General features: G+C 37.6%; 1 protein-coding gene across 3 annotated transcripts in view; it reads left to right on the plus strand.

The window, feature by feature from the left end:
* Positions 1-328: 328 nt before the first annotated feature.
* The window catches only part of msrab (methionine sulfoxide reductase Ab), a 63,441-nt gene continuing 40,227 nt past the window's right edge, over positions 329-23,542 (plus strand). For all 3 annotated transcript variants that reach the window (XR_010892518.1, XR_010892517.1, XM_067367305.1), the window contains exons 1-4: positions 329-723; positions 10,598-10,666; positions 11,789-11,908; positions 14,957-15,061. Coding sequence is in view for 1 of the 3 variants with exons in the window: in XM_067367305.1 (XP_067223406.1) it covers positions 501-723; positions 10,598-10,666; positions 11,789-11,908; positions 14,957-15,061 (517 nt within the window). In the remaining 2 variants the exon portion in view is untranslated. The remainder of the gene's footprint in view (positions 724-10,597; positions 10,667-11,788; positions 11,909-14,956; positions 15,062-23,542) is intronic.

Below are 23,542 nucleotides of genomic sequence, written 5' to 3' on the forward strand. Positions count from 1 at the left end.
ACAGTGATTTTAAAGTTTGAAATATGACCTAAATTGACAATTTCGTGTTATACTGCTTTTTAATGGCACCATCTTGAATTAAACGAGGAATTCAATGTTTAAGGAAGGCAAAGCAGCCAGGGTACAGAGGCAGTCTCTTTATTTTGACACTTGTCACTGAATAAAGCCGCCACTGCAATGGAAGCGAATAATGCAAGTATTTACATGCACAGAAATAGCAATAATCATGATGAATGGATTCCAGATGCTAATTTTAATGTATGCAGCCGCGCTCCTCTACGACAGCACACAGATGCTCAGTTTTGCTATGCCGGCAGACGTAGTGACGGGGGTGCTGGAAGCTCATTTGCATGCCGAACTGCTATCTTAATGTGGATATTTATTTTAATTCAATTTCTTACCCGCACATACCGCACGGGAGGCTTTTGTGGCAAAGTCACATTAACCTCTGGCTAGTTAATATTCATCTGGCGAAGTCCCCCAGCACTTGATGAATATTCATGAGGTGGGCGCGGCTGTCCCCTCACTCCTCCCCCAGCTCCATGGCTCCCGCGCGGATATGTTTATTTCTGCAAGCGAGAGCGCACGCGGCCATCATCATCCTCATCGTCCTGCAGCTCGATCTGCGCGTGACAGTCGCTCAGCTCAATATGGCAAACAAGAGCGTTTTGCCCGCCAAAGAGCGCTCACTGAAGGGCAGGGAGGAGAAAATGGTCGTGGCAGGTAAATTCCGCCTCTCGTGAAATTCGGCTGCCACGCAGCAGGTCATGTGAAGGGACACTTATGTAAAAGCTTGTGGATGTGACACTCGTGCGTTTCTCATAGAATAAGCTCTCCTGTGACACAGTACATCCGGGACATCAAGCCAGTTATATAGACGACAACTTCCGCATGCAAACAAAATCCATAGTAAACGAAAATCCGAAAGACGCCCCAAATTTATTTACTTCACTATAAATTTATATAAAATGTCGGTCCCTCTTTATATTAAGTGGCCTTACTATGTACTTACATTTAAATGAATCATTTGATACAATGCACTTATTGTGTGCATGCATGTTTTTACATTGTACTTATATTTTTAAAACACCTGCATGTAATTACATATGTAATTAATTTCGATAATTACATTTATAATTACACTGTTGACCCATCCTTTACACCTTACCCCTACCCATAAACCTACCCATACCACCAAAGCTTTCCCTAACCTTACCCTTATCCACCTCAATAGCAGCAAACGTGTTTTGCAATTCAATATGAACCCAATAAGTACATTGTTCTTATTTTTTGATGTAAGTACATAGTAGTCAAGGCCACTTAATATAAACCAAAATTTCCTTTATGCTGTGTAAGAGTTATTCCATGTTCATCTTTTTCTGAAGGTAGAGATAGCAAGTTATCACATTTTTATTGAAATTTCTTCAGTTCGGTGCCTTTTGGGTTTTGAAGCTTTCATCTTAATTTGTAATCATCAATAGCATGTTATTTTTTTATTTTTTTGGAAAAAACTACATATGGGCCTACCCTAATAGACTTAATAGACTATAGGTTATTTCTCAGTACCTTTTTTAATAATCGAGAGATTGTGTTCTTTGAACTAATTTTATACTATATTTTTTAAATATAAGTGTTACTTCATATAAAATGTCTGTATTTCTTACAAACTCCATACCATAACTGGGTAGAAAAAATCCCAAATTAACAGTAATATATGGTATTTAAAGTTATTATTATTTTCGTCTAAGGCTGTCAAACGATTATTCACAATTCATCGCATACATAATAAAAGTTTGAGTTTGCCTAATATATGTGGGTGTACTGTGTGTAATTATTATGGATATATAAATACAAACACATTCATGTATATATTTGAGAAATATTTACAAGTATATGTATTTATATTTTTATATAATTTATATTATATATATAAATAAAAATATTTTGTACGTTCTCTTAAATATATACATTCATTTGTGTGTATTTATATATACATATTAATTACACACAGTACTCACACATATATTAGGCAGACTCAAACTTTTATTTTATATGCGATTAATCGCGATTAAAGGGTTAGTTCACTCAAAATTGAAAATAATGTAATTTATTACTCACCTTCATGCTGTTCCACACCCGTTAGTCCTTTGTTAATCTTCAGAACGCAAATTAAGATATTTTTGTTGAAATCCGATGGCTCAGTGAGGCCTACATAGACAGCAATGACATTTCCTCTAGATCCATTAATGTACTAAAAACATATTTTAATCAGTTCATGTGAGTACAGTGGTTCAATATTAATATTATAAAGCGATGAGAATATTTTTGGTGCACCAAAAAACAACGACTTATATAGTGATGGCCGATTTTAAAACACTGCTTTATGAAGCTTCGGAGCGTTATGAATCAGTGTGTCGAATCAGCAGTTCGGAGTGCCAAAGTCAAGTGATTTTAGCCGTTTGGAGGGTTTGACATGCGATCCGAATCATGATTCGATACACTGATTCATTGTGCTCCAAAGCTTCATGAAGCAGTGTTTTGAAATCGGCCATCACTATATAAGTCGTTATTTTGGCGTACCAAAAATATTCTCGTCGCTTTATAATATTAATATTGAACCACTGGACTCACATGAACTGATTTAACTATGTTTTTAGTACCTTTATGGATCTTGAGTGAGGAAGTGTCATTGCTCCCTACGTAGGCCTCACTGAGTCATCAGATTTCAACAAAAATATCTTAATTTGCGTTCTGAAGATTAATGAAGGTCTTATGGGTGAGTAATAAATTACATTATTTAAATTTTTGGGTGAACTAACCCCTTAATCGTTTGACAGCCCTACTTTCGTCACATTAATGCCATTGTCTTATATGATATTGCTTGGAAGGGGGAAGTAAACCAAGTAAAATCTACGTAGCACCAAAATCAATGTATCTATCTATTTATTTATTTATTTATTTATTTACTTGTATTTATGTTGACATAGAAAGATGGAAAGTAACTCAAAACTGCTTCACTATGTTAATATTACAAATAACTACATTTTTAATGATTTATATAGATAAAAAATGAGTTTTGGCCAAAAGTGTGCAATATAAAAAAGTCTTTATTCATTTTTACCCTTTAAAATGATAATCTATTGTAATTTTATATCATAAATGTCAAAATTTGTTTTTTGAGCACATAAAAAGTAGTAAATTGTAAAAATGATCCAGAAACAATAGCCAACCTGTAGTAAATAAGGTCAAAACTATGGTTACCATAGGAAAGATTTAAAGGCAAACAGCAAATATGTTTTTCTTTTTGTTAGCAATAGCATAGTGACTAAAAACAGAATAATGAGAAAATGTGATTGATTCTCAGTGACGTCAAACGTTTTTCTCATTAGGCTGGGATGCTCTGATGAGAAAAAGCATTAAAACTGTTCAGAACTAAACATTTAGTGTGTTAGTGAAGCCCACATTCACTTCTTTTACATGTTTGCTACTCTGCTATGGTTAGATGAAAAGGGTCATAAAAAATGCATCAGTCCTTGGCTTACTTGGCAGGACTGAGTTCTTGTCTTGGTAGAGTAAAACTCGGCACAGTTGACTACTAGGCATTCTCTGCTCTTACTCCAAAAATGGTTGTGGAGTTCCCTACTGTAAATAAATTACGAAACTATGTAATCACCAAACAAACAATAAATCGGGTGACTTTGTGCCTTCAGATATAACCATGACAGTTTTTGCTGGCCTGGTGCATCCTGGGAGTTCTGGTGCCCTAGCAGTGTCCAGGGGCCCATCTGTGCATTATGCGCATGAAAGCTCCGCCCCCGTCACGCGTTCCCGGCCCTTCTGTCGAAGCAGCTCGCTGTCACGGCATGGCGGAAGCTTCCGGGCCTCTGCATCCATGGGGGGTGGAACAGGGTTTTGGGGAGGATGATCAAACCTTACCTGCTGTTGCCATGCTGGCACAGTTTCGGCCCAGAACTGCCTGAGAAAATGTACTGATGTCATCACCACAGTCACGCCTCTCTATTTAAATGTCTTTATTAGCAGTGTATTTAAATGTGATGAAAAAATATGGAATTTATTTGATATTATCAAATGAAATCTCTTAAAAAAAAAATAAAACGTATTTTTAGTATTGTAGTATGCAGTCACTTTACTAGCACTACTTTTATATTTATTGGATGATTTTTGATCAGTTTACAACCATCGGCACATGGGCTATATAGCATGAAAAGGGCAGATATAACAAACTGATGGTTTATTAATTAACTATGTGAAGGCCCTGAGCTGTATAATCTGGTCTATAATCCAATGTCTTTCTCTTGGTAAAATAATTAAATACTTGCCAAAACAAAATGAAATCTGTACAAAATACAGCAATGTTCGTCAATAAGAACTGCCTGTGGGCGGCGTGAATAACACTTGGGACAATTGAACTGTGCAACACTGTTACTGTCCCGATTGGGCCAGTGCTGCATCTTCGTGAAAGTTTATTCTTTGCATGTGGTTTTAAGCCTTGCAAATTTAAATACTGAAGCGCATGAAGACATGAAAGTGAATTCAGTTCTACTCACTGTGTGAAAAGTTCACACATACGGAGTGACTGAAACAATCTTTGTCATAGAATACACTTGTTTGTTCGCATTGAGTTGACAGTTTGAACGCTTTTGTGCCCATTTATTTATTTACAAGATCAGAGGTGAATTAGCCAGTGTTGTTTTCATTACAGCTAAAAAGCTGGGAACACAGAATGATATTCATACTCGCATTAGACACTTTTAACATTAAATATGGACACGGTGTCAGTCAGCGTGTGAATACTGAATAGAGTTGTTTTTCGTTTCTTCTTATTCACACAAAATTATATCAAAATGTGCACATCTTGGTGAGTATACTTGTAAATATAGTCAGTTATGTTTTAAATGAACGTAAACAGCTGAGAAAGAAAACAATTGTGTAACAGTATATTGGATCCATACTTCTCTTAAAGTGACAGCAGCCTAATATTCCTGCTGCACTGCTGTCTGTGTTTTAATGTTAATCAAACAACAAAAGACAAATTGCTCACTATTCTTGACTAAATAAGTTTCGTAACTTCGTAATTAATATGCATTGAAGAATATGCAGTGTTATTTTACATTAGTTTACCTGAAAACTACTGTTAAACCTACCTAAAAAGCATAGCTTATTTCATATGTAATTTTGTTCTGTTGTAATAATGTATTTAATTTAAAACACGATCAAAACACTTTCTATTTTAACGACAAAACTTCAAATAAGAGAGCAAGTGACAAACATCGGAATCGGCCAATAATTGTTTGTTAAAATCAGTATCCGTATCAGGCCCAAAAATCAGTGCATCCATAATTATTTGTTATTCAAATAGGCCTTATTTGGGGAAATTATTCCTTTATTGTATGTATATCCTCTGAAATAATGCGCATTCAACATCAGTTCCATTAAAGAGCAATTTCATGCGACCTTGGCGACGAAACAATTTCTGTAAAGAGTGTCTGGGTGACTGTTATTGGTTTTCCATCACCCCCCACACAGAAGTATTTAGCAGGTGCTTTTTATCCAAAGCAACATAGAATACACAAATAGGAAGCTCAGTCCACCGTGAGCAGGCTGTAGTTAAGAGCTTTGCTCAAGGGCACAGTGGTGAAAGGAGTAAAACTGTAATAAAAGTATCTCTCCAGATCCTGAGCTTTCCATTCTTAATATTTAAACTGTAACCTTTGTGTTAGTGACTGAGATTCCAAACCCCTAGTTTACAATATACTGGCCTTTCAGTATAAATTGTGAGCTTTTTGTCTTTTTGAAAACACATCTATATTATGGGCTATATTATTTGGGCCTTAAAAAGCCATGTTCATCTGTGAACATTTTTTTATACAGGCATTGTATAAAAACCCAATACTTCGATTTAGCATCATCAAGTCATTCAGACAGTTGACATTTGTTTGCTTGGGTTCTGAAAATACTGTGTTTCTACAACTATACGTGTTAGCTTATGTTTTGTTTCGGGCATCAGAATGCTGGAGGTGTTCCACAGATTAAGTGCACTATCTTGCAAACTGTAGCAATGAGGGGGGCCATCCTTCACCATAGCAACCGGAAATGGTTGCTTGGATACAGGTTTGAATAGAAAGTATGGTATGAATGCATCAGCAGTCGCCTCCAGGGGACATACAGGCACTTGAACTTGTCGGTGACTCCAGTGTCTCAGCTGATTGAAGTTGACCCAGCATGAGGTGGTATTGCTGCGTTCCAAAAGAAATGGTCTTGAATATGCCATGTTTAACAAGAATGTGAAGACCAGTTGGTTAAGACACTTTTAGAGTGAGATTGCTTTGATTTTTTCCTTCAAATTCAGAGTCATAAACTCAGCAGGTAGGCCTACACACTCAATATAGACCTTTTCTCCACAGTAGATTTGTTTATGTAGTCATACTTGAAGCAGGAGACATGTTTTACCATCGAGAAAGTTTGGACATGGAATCAGGTAAATCAACTACTGGCATTTATAATAGGATTTCAGTGGGGTTACAAAATCATTTCCAATTGCTTGAAAACCTTGTTTTACTATATTCTGTTGATTCTTTTATGATAAAGTTTGCATTATGTCTTGAATGTTAGCAACATTTGAGCAAATGCTCAAGACTTAGGCGCCACAAAGTAAACATGGACTCCTAGTCCCAACACCAGTGATATGCATCCAACCAATCACAATTGATCCATATGCCAATGTTACAGAGGACAAGTATTCCTTGCAAAAGCGTCGGCACCGGTAACAAATGAAACGTGCTGTAATAGTCCAGATTAACATCAGGTCCATGGATCATGAGAAAGTTGTTGTGTGGAGGGATTGTGAAGAGTTATTCCAATGTGATGATAATGGATGGGCAGATTTTGCTGGAAAAACATGCAATACCCTGAGAAATAGTGTTGCGATTCTGCATGATTTCTGATATTTGACGAGGCTATTGCTATGTCTTCTGTTTGCCGGAACACAATTCACCCCAAATTAGGTCCATTCTAGCAAAAGTTTCGGAGAAGAAAAGTCCTTTTTCCAATCTCGCCGCTCCAATAAAAAAGTCCTCTTCTGGTTCTTTTGTCAAGCTCACCCGCCTTCCTTTGCCTCACTTTCTTTTTTCCTCTTTTTTCCCTTTTGTCTTCGCTGTCCTTTTTTCGGCAGAGCGGTTGGTAAGGTGTTGTGGTGTTGGCGAAGGCGTCTTTTGGCACAGTCACAGGGCACTGTTAAAGGAGGCAGACTGGCACCTCCTGGAGCCATGCCAGAGCTCCTCGGGAGAAATACCCACTGCTGTGGTTGGTGTATGAGTGTGTAAGTGAGAGATAGATAGAACAGGGAGAGAGAGAGAAAGGCATTATGGGAAGGTGAAGGGAGGAGGTTGGAGAGTGGTAGAGAGAGAAAACACCAGGTTTGCGGTGCCAGAGCTTTTGTGGATGTTGGTTATGTTGGCGTGTTCTTGGCTAGGTTCACTTTATTCCAGTTTGTTTGTTACATTATTTTTTTCACTCTTCACTAGATTGAGCGGCTGTGTGTTCATCTGCTGCCAGAAGGCACGAAGGAATGAAAGACAAAAAACGTGTAGCTCCATATTTCCGCTTCTCTAATCTGTTGCGCATCCCTCGCTTTTATTCCTTTGCCCATTCCTGTCTTCATCACTCACTCTGAAATTCATTTGTCCTCCAGTTCTTACCTTCTTTATTTGGAAATATGTTTTTTTCTTCTTCTTTTCCTTTTCAATTCCTCCCTCGCAGAAATTAGAAATGGCATAATTGTACGCTTGGCTGGCAGGTCAGTGCCAGGTGGTCTGTTCGAACATAGTGAGATTTGGCAAATGTGACTGCAGAGGTGTGTGTGTGTGTGTCCTCACCTCGACTAGAAGAAAAGAAAGCTTTGCTTGTCAAGGTGACAAAACAAGCTGCTCTTTTTATCTTGATTTGGTAGCATGGCTTTTGCCTGCCTGGTTGTCTTTGTCTCTCGGTTGTTTGCTTGTCATCTCATTTCCTTGTATGTTAAACAGCATTCTTTGTTGTTAAATGTCCTCAATGTGCAAAACAGGTTAAAGTTTCGCAAAGGAAACCAAGCACTTTGTGCTTTAATTCTGGCCTGCATGTTATTCACAGTGCCTGTGAATAATAGAATTCAGTGTCAACTTGTCATCTAAAAGCTGTCTAGTTAATATGGGTTTATTTTATTTTATTTATTTTATTTTTAGGGCGAGGGTTTTAAAGGGATTGATTCACCCAAAATAAAAAATTCTGTCATCATTTACTCACCCTCCATGTTGTTCTGAATCTATACAAGTTTCTTTTTTATGTTGAACACAAAAGAAGATATTTTGAAGAATGCCGGTAAGCAAACATTTGACGGTAGCCATTGACTGCCATAGTATTTTTTATTTTTTTTCATACTATGGAAAGCAATGGCTACCATGAACTGTTTGGCTACTGGCAGCATTCTTCAGAATACCTTTTTTTGTTTTCAACACAACATGGGTTGAGTTCAACACAACACCCTTATGTTGGAAAAAGTTTTTAATTTTTGGGTGAACTATCCATTTAAGGTTAGGGGTTAGTATTTGTTGTAGAATTGTGTAGGCAATCAGCACTGTAATTGACATGACCAATGAAATCTTTGGAATCAGTTTGCATTGAACTGGTTTGGGGATAAAAAAAAATTCTATGGTTTAATTATTAGCATGCTGTGCTTTAGCTGCACAGGAAAACCCTCTGAGGGAGTTTTTGCTACTTTAAAGTCCCCTTAAAGCACTGGTGTAACAGACCGCAATATGTCTTTGGCCGTTGCATCATGTTTTGCAGCACTTTTTTTACTTGTCACAAGTGTCACATTTTTAAGACACTGTGGTGCTGTTTCCACCTGATATTAAGATGTATTCTCAGTGATCCACTTTCACTGGACTACTATAGATGGAATGGTAGTCCCGTGTCACTTGGATTACACATTGTATGAATAGTAGTCCCATGTTACATGGATTTACATGCGATCAGGAATGGAAGCGAACAAAAAGGAAAAGGAAGCTGTGTTTTGGTACAAAGCAGTGAAATTCAAATTTCTTGTTTTGGTGGGCTATCTTACAACATGTCCCACAATGATTACGTATTAGGTCAGTAGGCAAAGAGTAATCTTTCGTTCTAATGCATTTTCTTCTACCTCTGGAAATTGTCAAAAGTGGACAAGCTCAAAGTGTGAAAATGTGACATTCCTTTGCACTACATCTAGCTGTTTTTGTATGCAAAAAACTATAAATAAAGTGTCTGATTGGGGAAAGATGAACCTAAAACTTTAATTGTTCCGGGCTTCCAATAAGTCATTCATACACCCCATTTTGAGAATATATAGGTTTGTACCTCTATAGATTTTAGACTTTTACATTTTCTGAACAAAATGTGAGATGTGCTTGCCCCTGCAAAATGCCATTGCTAGCTGGTTGTTTACTGCCCTAAATCAAATGTACCCATCCCTCAGTCTCTATTACGTTCTGGTTTCTAGATATGGCTTGCATCCCTTCTTCAATTCAAGTCTATAAGGGTTTGTTTCACACATTTTTGTCTGTCAGGAAAAAATCTGAAGTCTTCGAAAACTAATAGCACATCTTTCCTTACCAAGCCACAAAATTTAAGGCATAATTCATGTCCGCAGCCAAAGTTTAATACTTTTAGGGATTTAGAGCAACCCTACGCTATAGGCTAACTTTCATACCAAGCTTTTGCAATCAGTAATAGACAGATTTTCAGCATTCAGGTCATTATCATATATAGTCTAAACGTTAGGGAGATTAAAGTGGGAATGGGGTGCATGTTGCCCTAAATGCACGTGTGTGTGTGTGTGTGTGTGTGTGTGTGTGTGTGTGTGTGTGTGTGTGTGTGTGTGTGTGTGTGTGTGTGTGTGTGTGTGTGTGTGTGTGTGTGTGTGTGTGTGTGTGTGTGTGTGTGTGTGTGTTTGTTTGTAGGGCCATGACACATTTCTTCATCCATATGCTAATATTAGTGCACTGTGTGTAAACCACTATCCTTTGCTGCCTGGAGATTTAGGTGGTAAATCACTTCAGTCTTCTTAGCTCTAATCCTCCCCACATCTGTGCCCCTTTTCTCTTCCTCTTTACTGCTCTAATTCCAGTATGGCACAGTTGGCCTCATCCATCCAACTCAGGAAACATTTTGTTTGTCCACCCTCTTTTTTCTCCCTGTGGCCTAATCCACTGCAGGTCGTTCTGCAGGGCTTTCATAGAGCTGGTGTTGTCTCCTTCTGATGCGTTCACGTCGCTTGTGGTTTGTGACCTTCTCTGGATGGTTTAGAGGTGTGTGTGTGTGTGTGTGTGTGTGTTGGGTGGGGGAGGTTCAGGAGTGTAATCTGCTAAGTGTCTCCCACTGCAGAAACAGCAGCACTGATTCAGCTTAGCCTGAGCAGACCAGGCAAATCTGCAGTAATCCTCGCCACAGAACCCAGTCTGAAAGTCCCACCATCTGGAACAGCGCCACCTTGTGCACACGTACACCCCATTGATAACAAAACGTTTATATTGTTGTGTTTCTCTTGCCTGTGTTTCTGCAGTAAAGCACTCCGCCAATGGGAACCCCACAGTGGAGCCATTTCCTAATGGCATGGAGATGATCATGTTTGGTGAGTTTAGAGAAGATCATATTCCAGACATCCTTGGATGCAATTAATACATTGCTTCTTAAAGTACCACTTGTGTCAGAGTGGTGGCTCTTGGGAGACCTGGGTTTGAGTACAGCCTGGGTCATGTTCCCATCTAATTTCTCCCTCTCTCTCCTCTTGATTTCCTGTTTTCCTGTGCCAATAAAAAATGTGGCTAACAGCCAGCTTAAATTAACAGAATCAGTTGATACAGAACAGTAGTTCTGTTCCAAGAGCTAGTGAGCTGCCTACATAGACAGCATTGAAGACAGCATCCTAACAGAAATGGAACCTTAAACACTACCATTCAAAAAGGAATTCCTAAGTTATTACAATTTCTATTTTAATATAAAATGCAATTCTTGTGATGGCAAAGCTCACTTTTCAGCATCATTACTCCAGTCTTCAGTGTCCTTCAGAAATCATTCTAATATGCTGATTTGGTGCTCAAGAAACATTTCTTATTAATATCAATGTTGAAAACAGTTGCTGTTTAATATTTTTGTGGAAACACATTTTTTTCAGGATTCTTTGATGAATAGAAAGTTCAAAAGAAGAGCATTTATTTGAAATATAAATGTTTTGTAACATTATAAGTGTCTTTGCTGTCACATCTGATCAATTTAATGCATCCTTGCTAAATAAATGTATTATTTTATTGTTTCAAAATCATACAGACCCCAACTTTTGAATAGTAGTGTTAGTGCTGTACATAGGCCATAACTTTCTCAATGGTCACACACATGAATAGGTGCTTTTCACAGAAAGCATCTAAAGCTTGCAGTTGATTCCAGTTGAGATGGATGTAAGCATGTCACTATGCTAAAAGGTGATACCTTAATAAGCTTTCATTTATATTGGATAAAATTAGATGAAAATAATATTTAAAAATAAAGAATAAAATGCCAGTTAGTTTGAAGGCTTTTAGTTTTTTTTTTTATTTATCTAATTTTTGTGGCTATCAACAGTGTCTGAATTTTATTTTTGTTTGACGTCAGACAGCTGTAGTTAGGAAGGGCTTTTTAGTGGAACCAAAAAGACAATTTTGTCTCTTTTTAAGTAATTCCTATAATTATTGCTATTTAATGTCCCATTTCTATTCAGGTATGGGCTGTTTTTGGGGAGCAGAGAGGCGCTTCTGGAGGATTCCTGGTGTGTTCTCTACACAAGTCGGCTATGCTGGAGGCTTTACACCTAACCCCACCTACCATGAGGTGTGCTCAGGTGAGTGTAACTGTTCATTCACCTCCCATATCAAAGATGTCTCTGATGACACTTTTGCCAAACGTAAGCCACAAGCACTACGCTAGCAGCAGCTTCACTGTACCCAAATTAATGCTTTGCTGCAGCCTTCACCAAAACATTCCCTTCATCTGCAGTGAACTACCCAGAGTGCACTGCTCTCTCCTAGATCCGCAGCCCTTCCCCCTTCCTCTGTATGACCTACTTGTAGCCAGACAGTTCAGAAGAGATGAAATGGAGGGAGGGATGCAGCTGTGATGTTGCAGTTTCTGAACTGGTCCCAGTGAGAAGGTTCTGACTGCAGCTCTGCAGAGGGTTGGCTCCACACACAAACACATTCTCTTTTAAGTGTGTAGTTTGGGGAAGACGTGTGGCCGTCAGAACTGTGTTGGGTGTTTAGGTTAATATGTTGACAGTCTTTGTTATTTGTAAGAGTAGCAAACCCATATGCAGATACGGTTTTGCACAGTACATGCCTGGTCTTTGAGTACCAGTCAGAAGTTTGGACACTTTTGACAGAATGGTTCTCCTGATCGGTTTATGCGCATAATTGCTAGAAATTATTATTTCATGAAATTATTAAACGTGATCATTGTGCCTATTTTTTGTGACTAAATCTGTTTCTGAATTTGTTTACAAAACCAATTTAAATGTTTAAGCCTTTGTGAGATCTCCTTCAGTACAGTTTAACAGCATCCCAGGATTCACTTCATGAAGTTGGATGAAAGAAGTTCATCATTATCATAACCACAAGAAATACAGTCAAATACACTTACACTACTGAACCAAGTCAGTACATTTTTCGAATTTGTTATTCGAAAAATTACAGTAAAAACAGTAATATTGAAATATGGAAGCCATAATATTTTTTTTCAGGAATCTATAATGAAGTTATTTTACTTTACTGTAAATTTTGCTCAGTTTAAAGGGTAACTAAGTTTACCCAAAAATGAAAATTCTGTCATTTATTACTTACCCTCATGACGTTCCACACCCGTAAGACCTTCATTAATCTTCGGAACACAAATTAAGATATTTTAGTTCAAATCCGATCCGTGAGGCCTCCATAGGGAGTAATGTCACTTCCTCTGTCAAGATCCATAAAGGTAATGTTACTAAAAACATCTAAATCAGTTTATGTGAGTACAGTGGTTCAATATTAATATTATAAAGCGACGAGAATATTTTGGTGTGCCAAAAAAAACAAAATAACGACTTATTAAGTGATGGCCGATTTCAAAACACTGCTTCATGAAGCATCGGAGCACAGTGAATCTGTGTATCTAATCGAATCTGCAGTTCGGAGCGCCAAAGTCACGTGATTTCAGCCGTTTGGAGGGTTTGAATCACGATCCGATTCATGATTCGATACACTGATTCATAACGCTCGATGATTTCTGAAGCAGTGTTTTGAAATCGGTCATCACTAAATAAGTCGTTTTTTTGTTTTGTTTTTTGGCGCACCAAAAATATTCTCGTCGGTTTATAATATTAATATTGAACAACTGTACTCACATAAACTGATTTAGATGTGTTTTTAGTACCTTTATGGATCTTGACAGAGGAAGTGACATTACTCCCTATGAAGGCCTCACGGATCGGATTTGAACTAAAATATCTTAATTTGTGTTCCGAAGATTACTGAAGGTCTTACGGGTGTGGAGCGACATGAGGGTAAGTAATAAATGACAGAATTTTCATTTTTGGGTGAACTAACCATAGACATCATATGGAACTAACCCTTTAATGCATCATTGCTGGGTGAAAAAAAAAAAACATTTTAAATGTTTAAAATGTCATTGTTTTTGTGAGAACTCTTTCAGTACAGTTTAACAGCAAAGTTGTCCTAAGAAGAAGTTTTTAGGACAACTTTGATGAAAGGTTTTGATCCACTTCAAATGTTGACTACTGTATGTATGTATGTGTATATATATATATATATATATATATATATATATATATATATATATATATATATATATATATATATATATATATATATATATATATTAAATCTGGTAAACTAAATAAACAAAAGTAATAATGATATTTGATAATTTCATTTAACATGTTCTGTAACTTAATGGACAATAAAAGATTCATTGAAATCCTTAATGTTCCTTTTCTATAGCCTGAATAGATGGTATGCATTGATGTCACTTTCCCGCCGGTACACACTCCTTCAGCCAGACTGAGTGGCAAAAGAGCTTGCTGCATGACTGGATTTGATTGGGGAAACTGCTAAAACGCGAGTAAAACAAATGATTATGCTAAAAGTTGGGCTCGGTAGTGTTCCTTACAACTTATCAAAGAAACCTAATCCATGGATATTGACATGCAGCCAAGAATCGTGTTTCCTGACATTTAGATGTGCCTGATTTCGGAAATGGGGAAATACACAAAGCAAATTTGCCTGTGAATACTTTATATAAATATAATATAGGTAGGTCTAAATCCAAGTGATCACTTCTATCAATGTTATATATATATTGTCATATCATCCAGCCCTAAAAATTGTGTAGTTGTTGTTAGTGTTAATAAAAAAAAAAAAAATTAATGCAGAATATAAGATGGTAAATATTATTTAATTGACGAATTGTCAATACAATATATAACAGTACAATATATGGGGTATGATTTTACCCCAAAATCCAACATTTTGACACAAAATGATAGCAGCAAATCCATGTTTCTCTGCCTGGAGTCCAGTTCTGTGAATTGTAGTGATCCATTTTCTTCGTTTTTCTGTAGCTTGCGGCAGTCTGTAAAAATACCCCTCAGATTTCTTGTCAAATCTGTTTGTACAGTCAATCGCAAAGCTCTTTCCCGTTTTGGATGTGTTTTATGTGTCTTTTGCGGTATTCACACTGAAAACCAATGTTGCCACTCAGTGGCCATAACCAAGGTCACAACAGCCGACAGTGACGTCACATGCATACCCTCTATTTAATAAAGACAGCAAATTCACTCATCATTTGCACAGCTCTATTTGTGCGTGATCTGATTTCTTTTTTCTGCCATTTTCTCCAGGTTTAACGGGGCACACAGAAGTAGTGCGAGTGGTCTTCTCTCCTAAAGATATCAGCTTAGAGAAACTTCTCAAATTCTTCTGGGAGAGCCATGACCCCACTCAAGGTAAACAAACACACTTATTCCCTCACATCTACACACATTTACTCACACAGATGTCCATAGAAAGACCCCTGGGTGCGAGATGCAGTGGTCCAAAAGCAAACGGCCTCATGAGGTTAAAACATGGCTGCATCTGTCTGTTCACACTGCCCTGTGCATATGTGTGTGCTGGATGGTCAGGATGATCTTGCGGGAATTGGAACAGCCTCAGACTGGCTATGTTAATGTGTCTGAGACCAATTCAGCCATGAGAGGAAAAGAGGCATCGTGCATGTGTGCATTAGTGCAAGCGTTACCTATTCCTCCAATCCACTGGAAGCAGACCCAATCCTGAACACACAGCTGATATTTGCACTCTGTGTTGTCCTTCAGGTCCTCATTTGAGAGTAAATCAGCCTTGCTGTCTGCCAGTGATCCAGCGCTTAAGATGAGACTCCAAAACCCCAGAATATAATTACATAAAAATGAATTCACTTCATTCAGTTAATTAGTTATGCAGAGAGACTTAGTGTGTATCTGATCCCAAACAGACACATAAACAGATTTAAGTTCACACACATCTCTCTGTCTGTCTGTCTGATGTAACAGTGTGGCTGCAGCATGAAGCTGTTGTTTGGCTCTCTGTGTTCAGTCACCCTGAAACAGAGAGAGAAGAGAGGAAGAGACACTCCTCTGAAACATTCATAAAGCCTGACCCTGAGGACCTGAAGCGCACACACACAACTCCTCGGCTCTCCTTCATCAGCTGGACTGTGGGACTGCAGTCTTTGCTTGAATAGTTTATATGACGTCTGTGCTTCCTTCAGTCAGACCCTGTAATAACTTTCTTGTTTTTATTTTTTCTTCCTGGAAGGTGCACAAATTCCATTTGGAGACCAGTAATTCATGTCTATATATCTGCCAGTTGAAGGCACACCCTCAAAAACCAGAGTCGGAGTGTGGTTTTAAGGACCATGAAGTGGTTTTCATCTCTGAATCTTTCATGTCAAATCATCAGTTTGAGCTGACATGATTACCCTGTGTTTGGTTCTGCGCCAGCTCTCTAATGTACATCATGTTCTGAAGGTGTCTGAACTTTAAAAAGTCACCTAGAACACCATCACCCTGTCAGCCAGAATGCCCCAGAAAGTAGAGCACAGAAAATGACTCCTTGAAGCCAGGGTCAGTTGTCAGAAATGGCCTTCAAATGTGATTAAACATCTACCTTGCTCTGTTTTCCTTTACCTATGAGAATATGTAGGATGTTCAGATACATAATTTCAAAATTGAGTAGTCTGTGGGTTGTCCAAACAACTAAATGACTAGCTGGTCTTAAAGTCCACCAAAAATTCACTTACAAATCATACTCACCCTCACGTGATTCCAAACCTGTATGACTCTCTTGTGCAGAACACAAAATAAGATATTTTGAAGAACACTGGAGCCCCAACCAACATTCGACCCGATTGACTTTTCATTGTGTGGACAATAAAAACTTTTCAAAATATCTTTTTTTGTGTGTTCCACAAAGCAAAGAACGTCATACGTCATAAGAGTGACTAAATGATGAAAGACTTTTCATTTTAGCATGAACTGTCCCTTTAAGGATGTCTTGTATAATTTGACTAGCTTAGGAAAATATCTACCCAACTTGATCTGATGTGTTTCTTATGCAGTGTTTACATAAGATCCATTCTTGCATAAGAAAACAGGTAGACAGAGTGCAACAGAATACAACACAGAGAAGAGGTCTCAAGGTGCATTTTCTTTTTTAAAGCTGAACTGTTTTTGACTCAACACTTTGTCTTAAAAAGGTATTGTATACAGACAAGCTTTTAAAAAATAGTGTAGAGTCTGTAGACCGAAAACAAGAACTTGCAGCCTTTTATTGTGATAAACTACAGATGCTCAACCAGGAAACAGTCTAAATAACTATAACCTTTAAATGCACAAAACTATCATAGTCCTCCCAAAAAGCCTATGAATTATGTATATTAACAGAAACATTGCTCAAAACAATTTGAAGTATGACTGTAATTGCCTGTGTTGTTGAAGTGTTGCTTTGGTGAGTGAAACGGTGGATCAAATGCACCATCTCTGAGAGGGTTTTAGCATGCTAACGGCATGCAGCTTCTCATGCTAAAACTCTCTCGAGAAGTGGAGTCTCTAAATGTATCACTTTTAAGGCCCTGCTGCTAAAAAATATTACAACTAAAATGTAAGCAGAACATTTAAATCAGCGATTCTTAACCCTTTTCTCTCCAATCCCTCCATTGTCAAAGACAATATTTGAAGGCCCTATACGAGATGTTTTCCTGCTACTTGTGCTGTAATGACAAAGCTACTCATTTTCCAACTTTATTTATAGAAGCTAGGAGTGGCAGTTTATTAAAATAATTCAATAAATTAATTAAATAATTAACACCCCCACCCCCCCACCCCCCCAAAAAATAAAAATAAAAATAAAAACAGTTAAAATAATTACATTCCAAATAATGTTCCAAAAGGATTTATACTTGTATAGTCATTTATGATTACAGGGTTTATTACATTTTTTCTACTCATGAATAGCAATTTCTACCCAATAAAAACTTCAGAGCTTGACATAACTACAAAAATGTATATTCATTATAAAAATGCATCATGACTTTTTAGGATTTTATTAATTTTCATGTATTTTCAATGTCCTTTTTAAATCCCTCATACATCCCAAGTGATCCCTGTCCCCCTAGTTGAGCATCTAGATAGACTAGTTGATCATCGTGACCCGTCGGTAATAAACACACATTCACAATCATGCTTGTATGAAACTTGCTCACCTGTATTGGCATTTAAATGTGCACTTGGTAAATTTTAAGCAGTATTTCACGCTTTAGTAAAGCAAAACTTGTGTCCCCGTTGGCATTTTTAGGCCATGTTTCATGACCCTGCAGGAGTTTGGGTAGGGAAGCGGGATGAAGAACATGGCCCATGTGCGTGACAGAAGCGTCAGATTGTGTTTTTTGGCGCAGACCGCTGCACTGTGATTGGCTGCCGAGAATCGGAAACGTCTCTGTAGGCTGTTCATCCATGCATGCTTAACGCACTCTCCATTTGTCTGTACCCGAACGCTCACACAGAATCAACTATGAATCTGTGCACACGTGTGTGTCCGTCATTACTTTGAATCAGGGGTAGACATGTATGTACACTGTCAAACCGCAAGTGTGTGAGGTTTCATAGGCTGCATACGTACACGGTTGTTTCCGTCATGCACAGGAGACCTGTGTATTCAGCTGCTGTCTCACAGTTCAAAGGGTTCTGCTTTCAGCAGCATGATTTGGAATCGTCCAATCACGGCTGGGATAGCAACATCCACAGCCAATCAAATGCTCCCAGCACGCTCTTCTTCGTACCCCCATCTCATACCCAGCAACACTTGCTCTGGCAAAGTCTTTAGGTCATGGTATTGTAAACATGCGTTAGCTTCTCTATACCCTACGCTCATTTTCTAAAAATATAGACTGTATTTCATGCCGTCATGCTACATCTCTGGCTGTGCTGACAAAGATAGTACAGGAAGCCGAGGGTGGGGAGAGGCGAGTCAGGAAAATTGGGTTCCTGGATGGATTTGACGAACAGGAAATGACTGAAGCCAGTGTAACAACTCTATCGCCTGTGGCAAACCGTAGAATGGAGAAGTGCAGTGCGGACACACACACACACGCAAGAGAAACACGCACACGCACGCATGATCGCCTCAGCAGTTTACTTCCTTGTTTAAGAAAGACCCCCCCCCTCCCTCCTTCCCCATTCCCAGCGGACCCTAGGGCTCTCAGTCTGTCTACAGGATAACAAAATCTTATCTTCTCTCTTCTCCTCTTCTCTCCTCCCCCATCCCCAGCTCCTTCTCTTCTCCATCTTTCGTTCCCCCTCACCATCATCCCATCAGCATTTCCGCAGTGACTCCTCATTCTTACCCTCCGCTTTTATCTCTTAGTCACTTTCTTCGTTCCGCCATCCCGCGCTCCCTCGTTTCGCTAACAGTGAAAGGCAAGAGGGCGTGTTTCTCTCCTCCTTTGTCCTCGTTTTTCTGTCTTACCACTTTCATCTTTTATCGTGTCATGTTTTTTTCTTGATTTGCAGTATTTATGTAGCTGCTGCGTCAGAGAGATGCATTAATGCCCGCTTCACGAGGGAGAGACAAGATGGCTCTCAAATGTAAAGGCTGATCTACAGTCTTCCAGGCCTGTAAACGTTAAATCCTGTTTTCCACCTGCCTTCAGTGTGTAACCTGTGACTGACACGTTTGCTGTGTATATTGAACCTTGAAGAGCGAAACATCAATGCACAAGCTAATTATGTGCTGAAACTGTTTGGATCTCCATAATCCCTGAGCAACACTCTTGATTTGTTGTTGAAAGCAAAGGTTATTGGGTTCACAAATACCATTTTGTGCACAAGCCACCAAATGGGAGAAAAAGAAAAGACTGTTTCTAAATTAGGATCCCCCCTCCTTCTTTTTGGGGTTCAGTCTGCAACGGGCACGTGCCTCTCGGGGGGCGACCTCGACCCCTGCCCCTCCCTGATGAGGGGGGCTCATTACAGTTTGTCAATCAGCTATAGGGGGAGGGGCTGACAGAGGTCATTTATGGAGAGTAGATGAGAAACGGTTGAAGAGATGCTTCTGTTGGATAAAAAAGGTTAGAATTTGCTGGAAGAAAACATTGTTTTCTTGAAATAAAGAAACTGAGCTTATTTTTCAGGCATATTAGACAGATTTGTTTTCTGTTGTTGTTGCTTTGTTGGTGTTGCGTGCAATATTGCGCATAAAAATCTATTTGTTACAAATAAATGCTGTTTCTTTAAACTTTCCATTCATCGAGTACTGAAAAAATATTTAAAAAAATTAAAAGAAATTTTTAAAAAAAGTATCATGTTTCCAGCACAACGGTTATGCACTGATAATAAGAAATGTTTCTTGAGCACCAAATCTGCATATTGTGATTTTTGAAGGATCATGTGACACTGAAGACTGGAGCAATGATGCTGAAAAATCAGCATTGTTATCACAGTAATTAATTATTTAATATGTGTGTGTGTGTGTGTGTGTGTGTGTGTGTGTGTGTGTGTGTGTGTGTGTGTGTGTGTGTGTGTGTGTGTGTGTGTGTGTGTGTGTGTGTGTGTGTGTGTGTGTGTGTGTGTGTGTGTGTATATATATATATATATATATATATATATATATATATATATATATATATATATATATATATATATATATATATATATATATTACTCAGTAACTATAAACTTGGATATTAGTTTTTTTTAAATAAATATAAATATGTTTTAAAAGAATTATATCCGTGTGTGTGTATAAAAATGTTAAAAACGTATATTTAAGTAATAATAATAATTTTTATATTTAATAAAAATAATAATTATTAATATTATAAATGTAGTATATAATATACATATATATACACACACACACACACACACACACACACACACACACACACACACACACACACACACACACACACAAATATATATATATATATATATATATATATATATATATATATATATATATATATATATATATATATATATATATATATATATATAAAATTCAGCTTTGTCATCACAGTAATTAATTATTTAATATATATATTTATCAAAAAAAAAAGAAAAAAGGCAGCCTTGGTGAACCTAAGAGTTTTTTTTCAAATACATTAAATACATTTTTCTGAAATCTGGGTCACCTCATGGGGGCTGACATATTGAGACAAAAATTACTCACTTTATCTCTGTTACCCACCTGCTTTTGGCCACTCATGAAATAATGAATTTCTAATAAATTATCAATTTTGCAAGTATTTAATAGTTCCACACGCCCAGCTCAACATAACATAAACAAATTAATAAGCGCACCTTTAAAACCATAGCATTGCTATTTTATTTTATGTTACAGCCTATTTATTTGCCTTTAAAAGTATGGCACAATGGTGAAAGCAAAACAGGGAAAGGGAAAGAGAACAGGACTGAGATCAGAATATGACAGCCTGAATTCAAACCTGCATCCCTGCGAGCACAATCGCTCTCACTGTCATGAGCATGTGCACTACCCACTGTGCCATGGCTTCTACACTTCAGTTTGGTTTGGTTTTAATTTTTCACCATTAGGCCTTGAATACAAACAGAAACAGTGTACATTTGCCACAGAGTATTTTACAATTATGGATCTAGTGTTTCATTTCTAGATTATTCTTTTCTGTAAGACAAATGAAAGCGAGAGAGCATTATTTGTGGTGTATAATTGATCTCTTTTTTTTCATCAGTCAAATACTAGCAGCTACATACTAAAAAATAACAAACGCACATGTATACAGACCATATTACATTTACTACACATTTTAAACATGTATTTTTATTCGTAAAGAGAATTTGTGTGTGTGTGCGAGAACAAGGTTGTGTGTGTATGTGTGTTACATAAGAGGAGTAAAAATAGACCCAGCTCTGCACCATTCCTCTTAGTTGGCTGCTCTCGCACGCACACTGCTTCACCGTACCCACAGGGCACACACAACAGTGCTCTGAACAACCCCTCACACATACACTCACATATAAGCCTGCATCATACACACTCAAATGCACAAACATACACATACTCGCCAAAACCCCGCTAAAGCATCACACATGCACCTTCACACACACAAAAAGGTAGACATACTCCATCAGCTTAGTAAACAAACACACAATAGCCAAACTCTCCTTAAAAAATACAAATACCTTACACGTGTGAGTTTGTGTGTCTTCGTGCTGGTATACGTTTGAGCTTCCTCAGTGGTTAGAATAAGTTGTTTTATCCATAGACACTGAAAAGCACTTCGGTTGAGGAAACGCGAGCCACAGAGTCCGTAAAGCAATAAACCCATCAGACTGAGATTCGGAGCTATCAGTATGACACATGATTGACATTTTGTGTGACAGTGAAAATTTTGCTTTTGAAAGATGTGGAGAGATCTCTGGAGTCCGTCCACGGGCTTCACAATGCAGCCACACTGCTAATGTTCACCGTTTTAATTTTAAAAGATAGTTCAAAATAAATAATTAATAAAATAAAAATCTGTCATTATTTACCCACCTTGTTGTTTCAAACCTCTATGCTGTCACAACAAGATTCACCATAAACGTGATCCATATGTTTTTTAGAGATTACAGCATTATAAAGCACAGTATGAAAAGTAGATATTTGTTTTGAGACTTAGTAAAGAATATATTTAACTGTATTATTAAAGGTGCCCTAGAATTAAAAATTGAATTTGTATTGGTATAGTTAAATAACAAGAGTTCAGTACATGGAAATGACATACAGTGAGTCTCAAACTCCATTGTTTCCTCCTTCTTATATAAATCTCATTTGTTTAAAAAACCTCCGGAAAACAGGTGAATCTCAACATAACACCGACTGTTACGTAACAGTCGGGGTGTACGCCCCCAATATTTGCATATGCCAGCTCATGTTCAACGCATTACACAAGGGCAGAATGTCTGGATGTGAATCATCAGACTAGGTAAGCAAGCAAGAACAACAGCGAAAAATGGCAGATGGAGCGATAATAACTAACATGATCCATGATAACATGATATTTTAGTGATATTTGTGAACTGTCTTTCTAAATGTTTCGTTAGCATGTTGCTAATGTACTGTTAAATGTGGTAAAAGTTACCATCGTTTCTTACTGTATTCACGGAGACAAGAGCCATCGTTATTTTCATTATTAAACACTTGCAGTCTGTATAATTCATAAACACAACTTCATTCTTTATAAATCTGTCCAGCAGTGTAGCATTAGCCGTTAGCCACGGAGCACAGCCTCAAATTCATTCAGAATCAAATGTAAACATCCAAATAAATACAATACTCACATAATCGGACGCATGCATGCAGTATGCATGACGAACACTTTGTAAAGATCCATTTTGGGGGTTATATTAGCAGTGTAAACTTGGTTTATGCACTGTTTAAGACAAGCGCGAGCTCCGTGGGAGGGGAGCGTGAGCATTTAAAGGGGCCGCAACGTGAATCGGCGCATTTCTAATTATGCCCCAAAATAGGCAGTTAAAAAATGAATTTAAAAAAAATCTATGGGGTATTTTGAGCTGAAACTTCAGACACATTCAGGGGACACCTTAGACTTATATTACATCTTGTAAAAAAATGTTCGATGGCACCTTTAAATTATACTTTTTTTAAAGTAATATAATTAAATATTTTCAACCAAAAGTGAAATAAAAATCTTCAAAAAAAAAAAAAAAAAAATAGAGGCTGATAATCCATTTAAGGATTATATTTTAAATACTTTAAGATAATGGCTGTGAACTCAAATTAACTGTCATTCTATGGAAAAGATCTATGTGATGATTGCTTTTAAAATTTAATTTTATGGTAGGCGTTGATGATACGATTTGATGAGAATTATAAAAAAATTTTTTAGGTGAACCTGCTTCTGTCATCAT

This window comes from Chanodichthys erythropterus, chromosome 18, assembly GCF_024489055.1.
Source record: "Chanodichthys erythropterus isolate Z2021 chromosome 18, ASM2448905v1, whole genome shotgun sequence".
Taxonomy (NCBI): Eukaryota; Metazoa; Chordata; class Actinopteri; order Cypriniformes; family Xenocyprididae; genus Chanodichthys; species Chanodichthys erythropterus.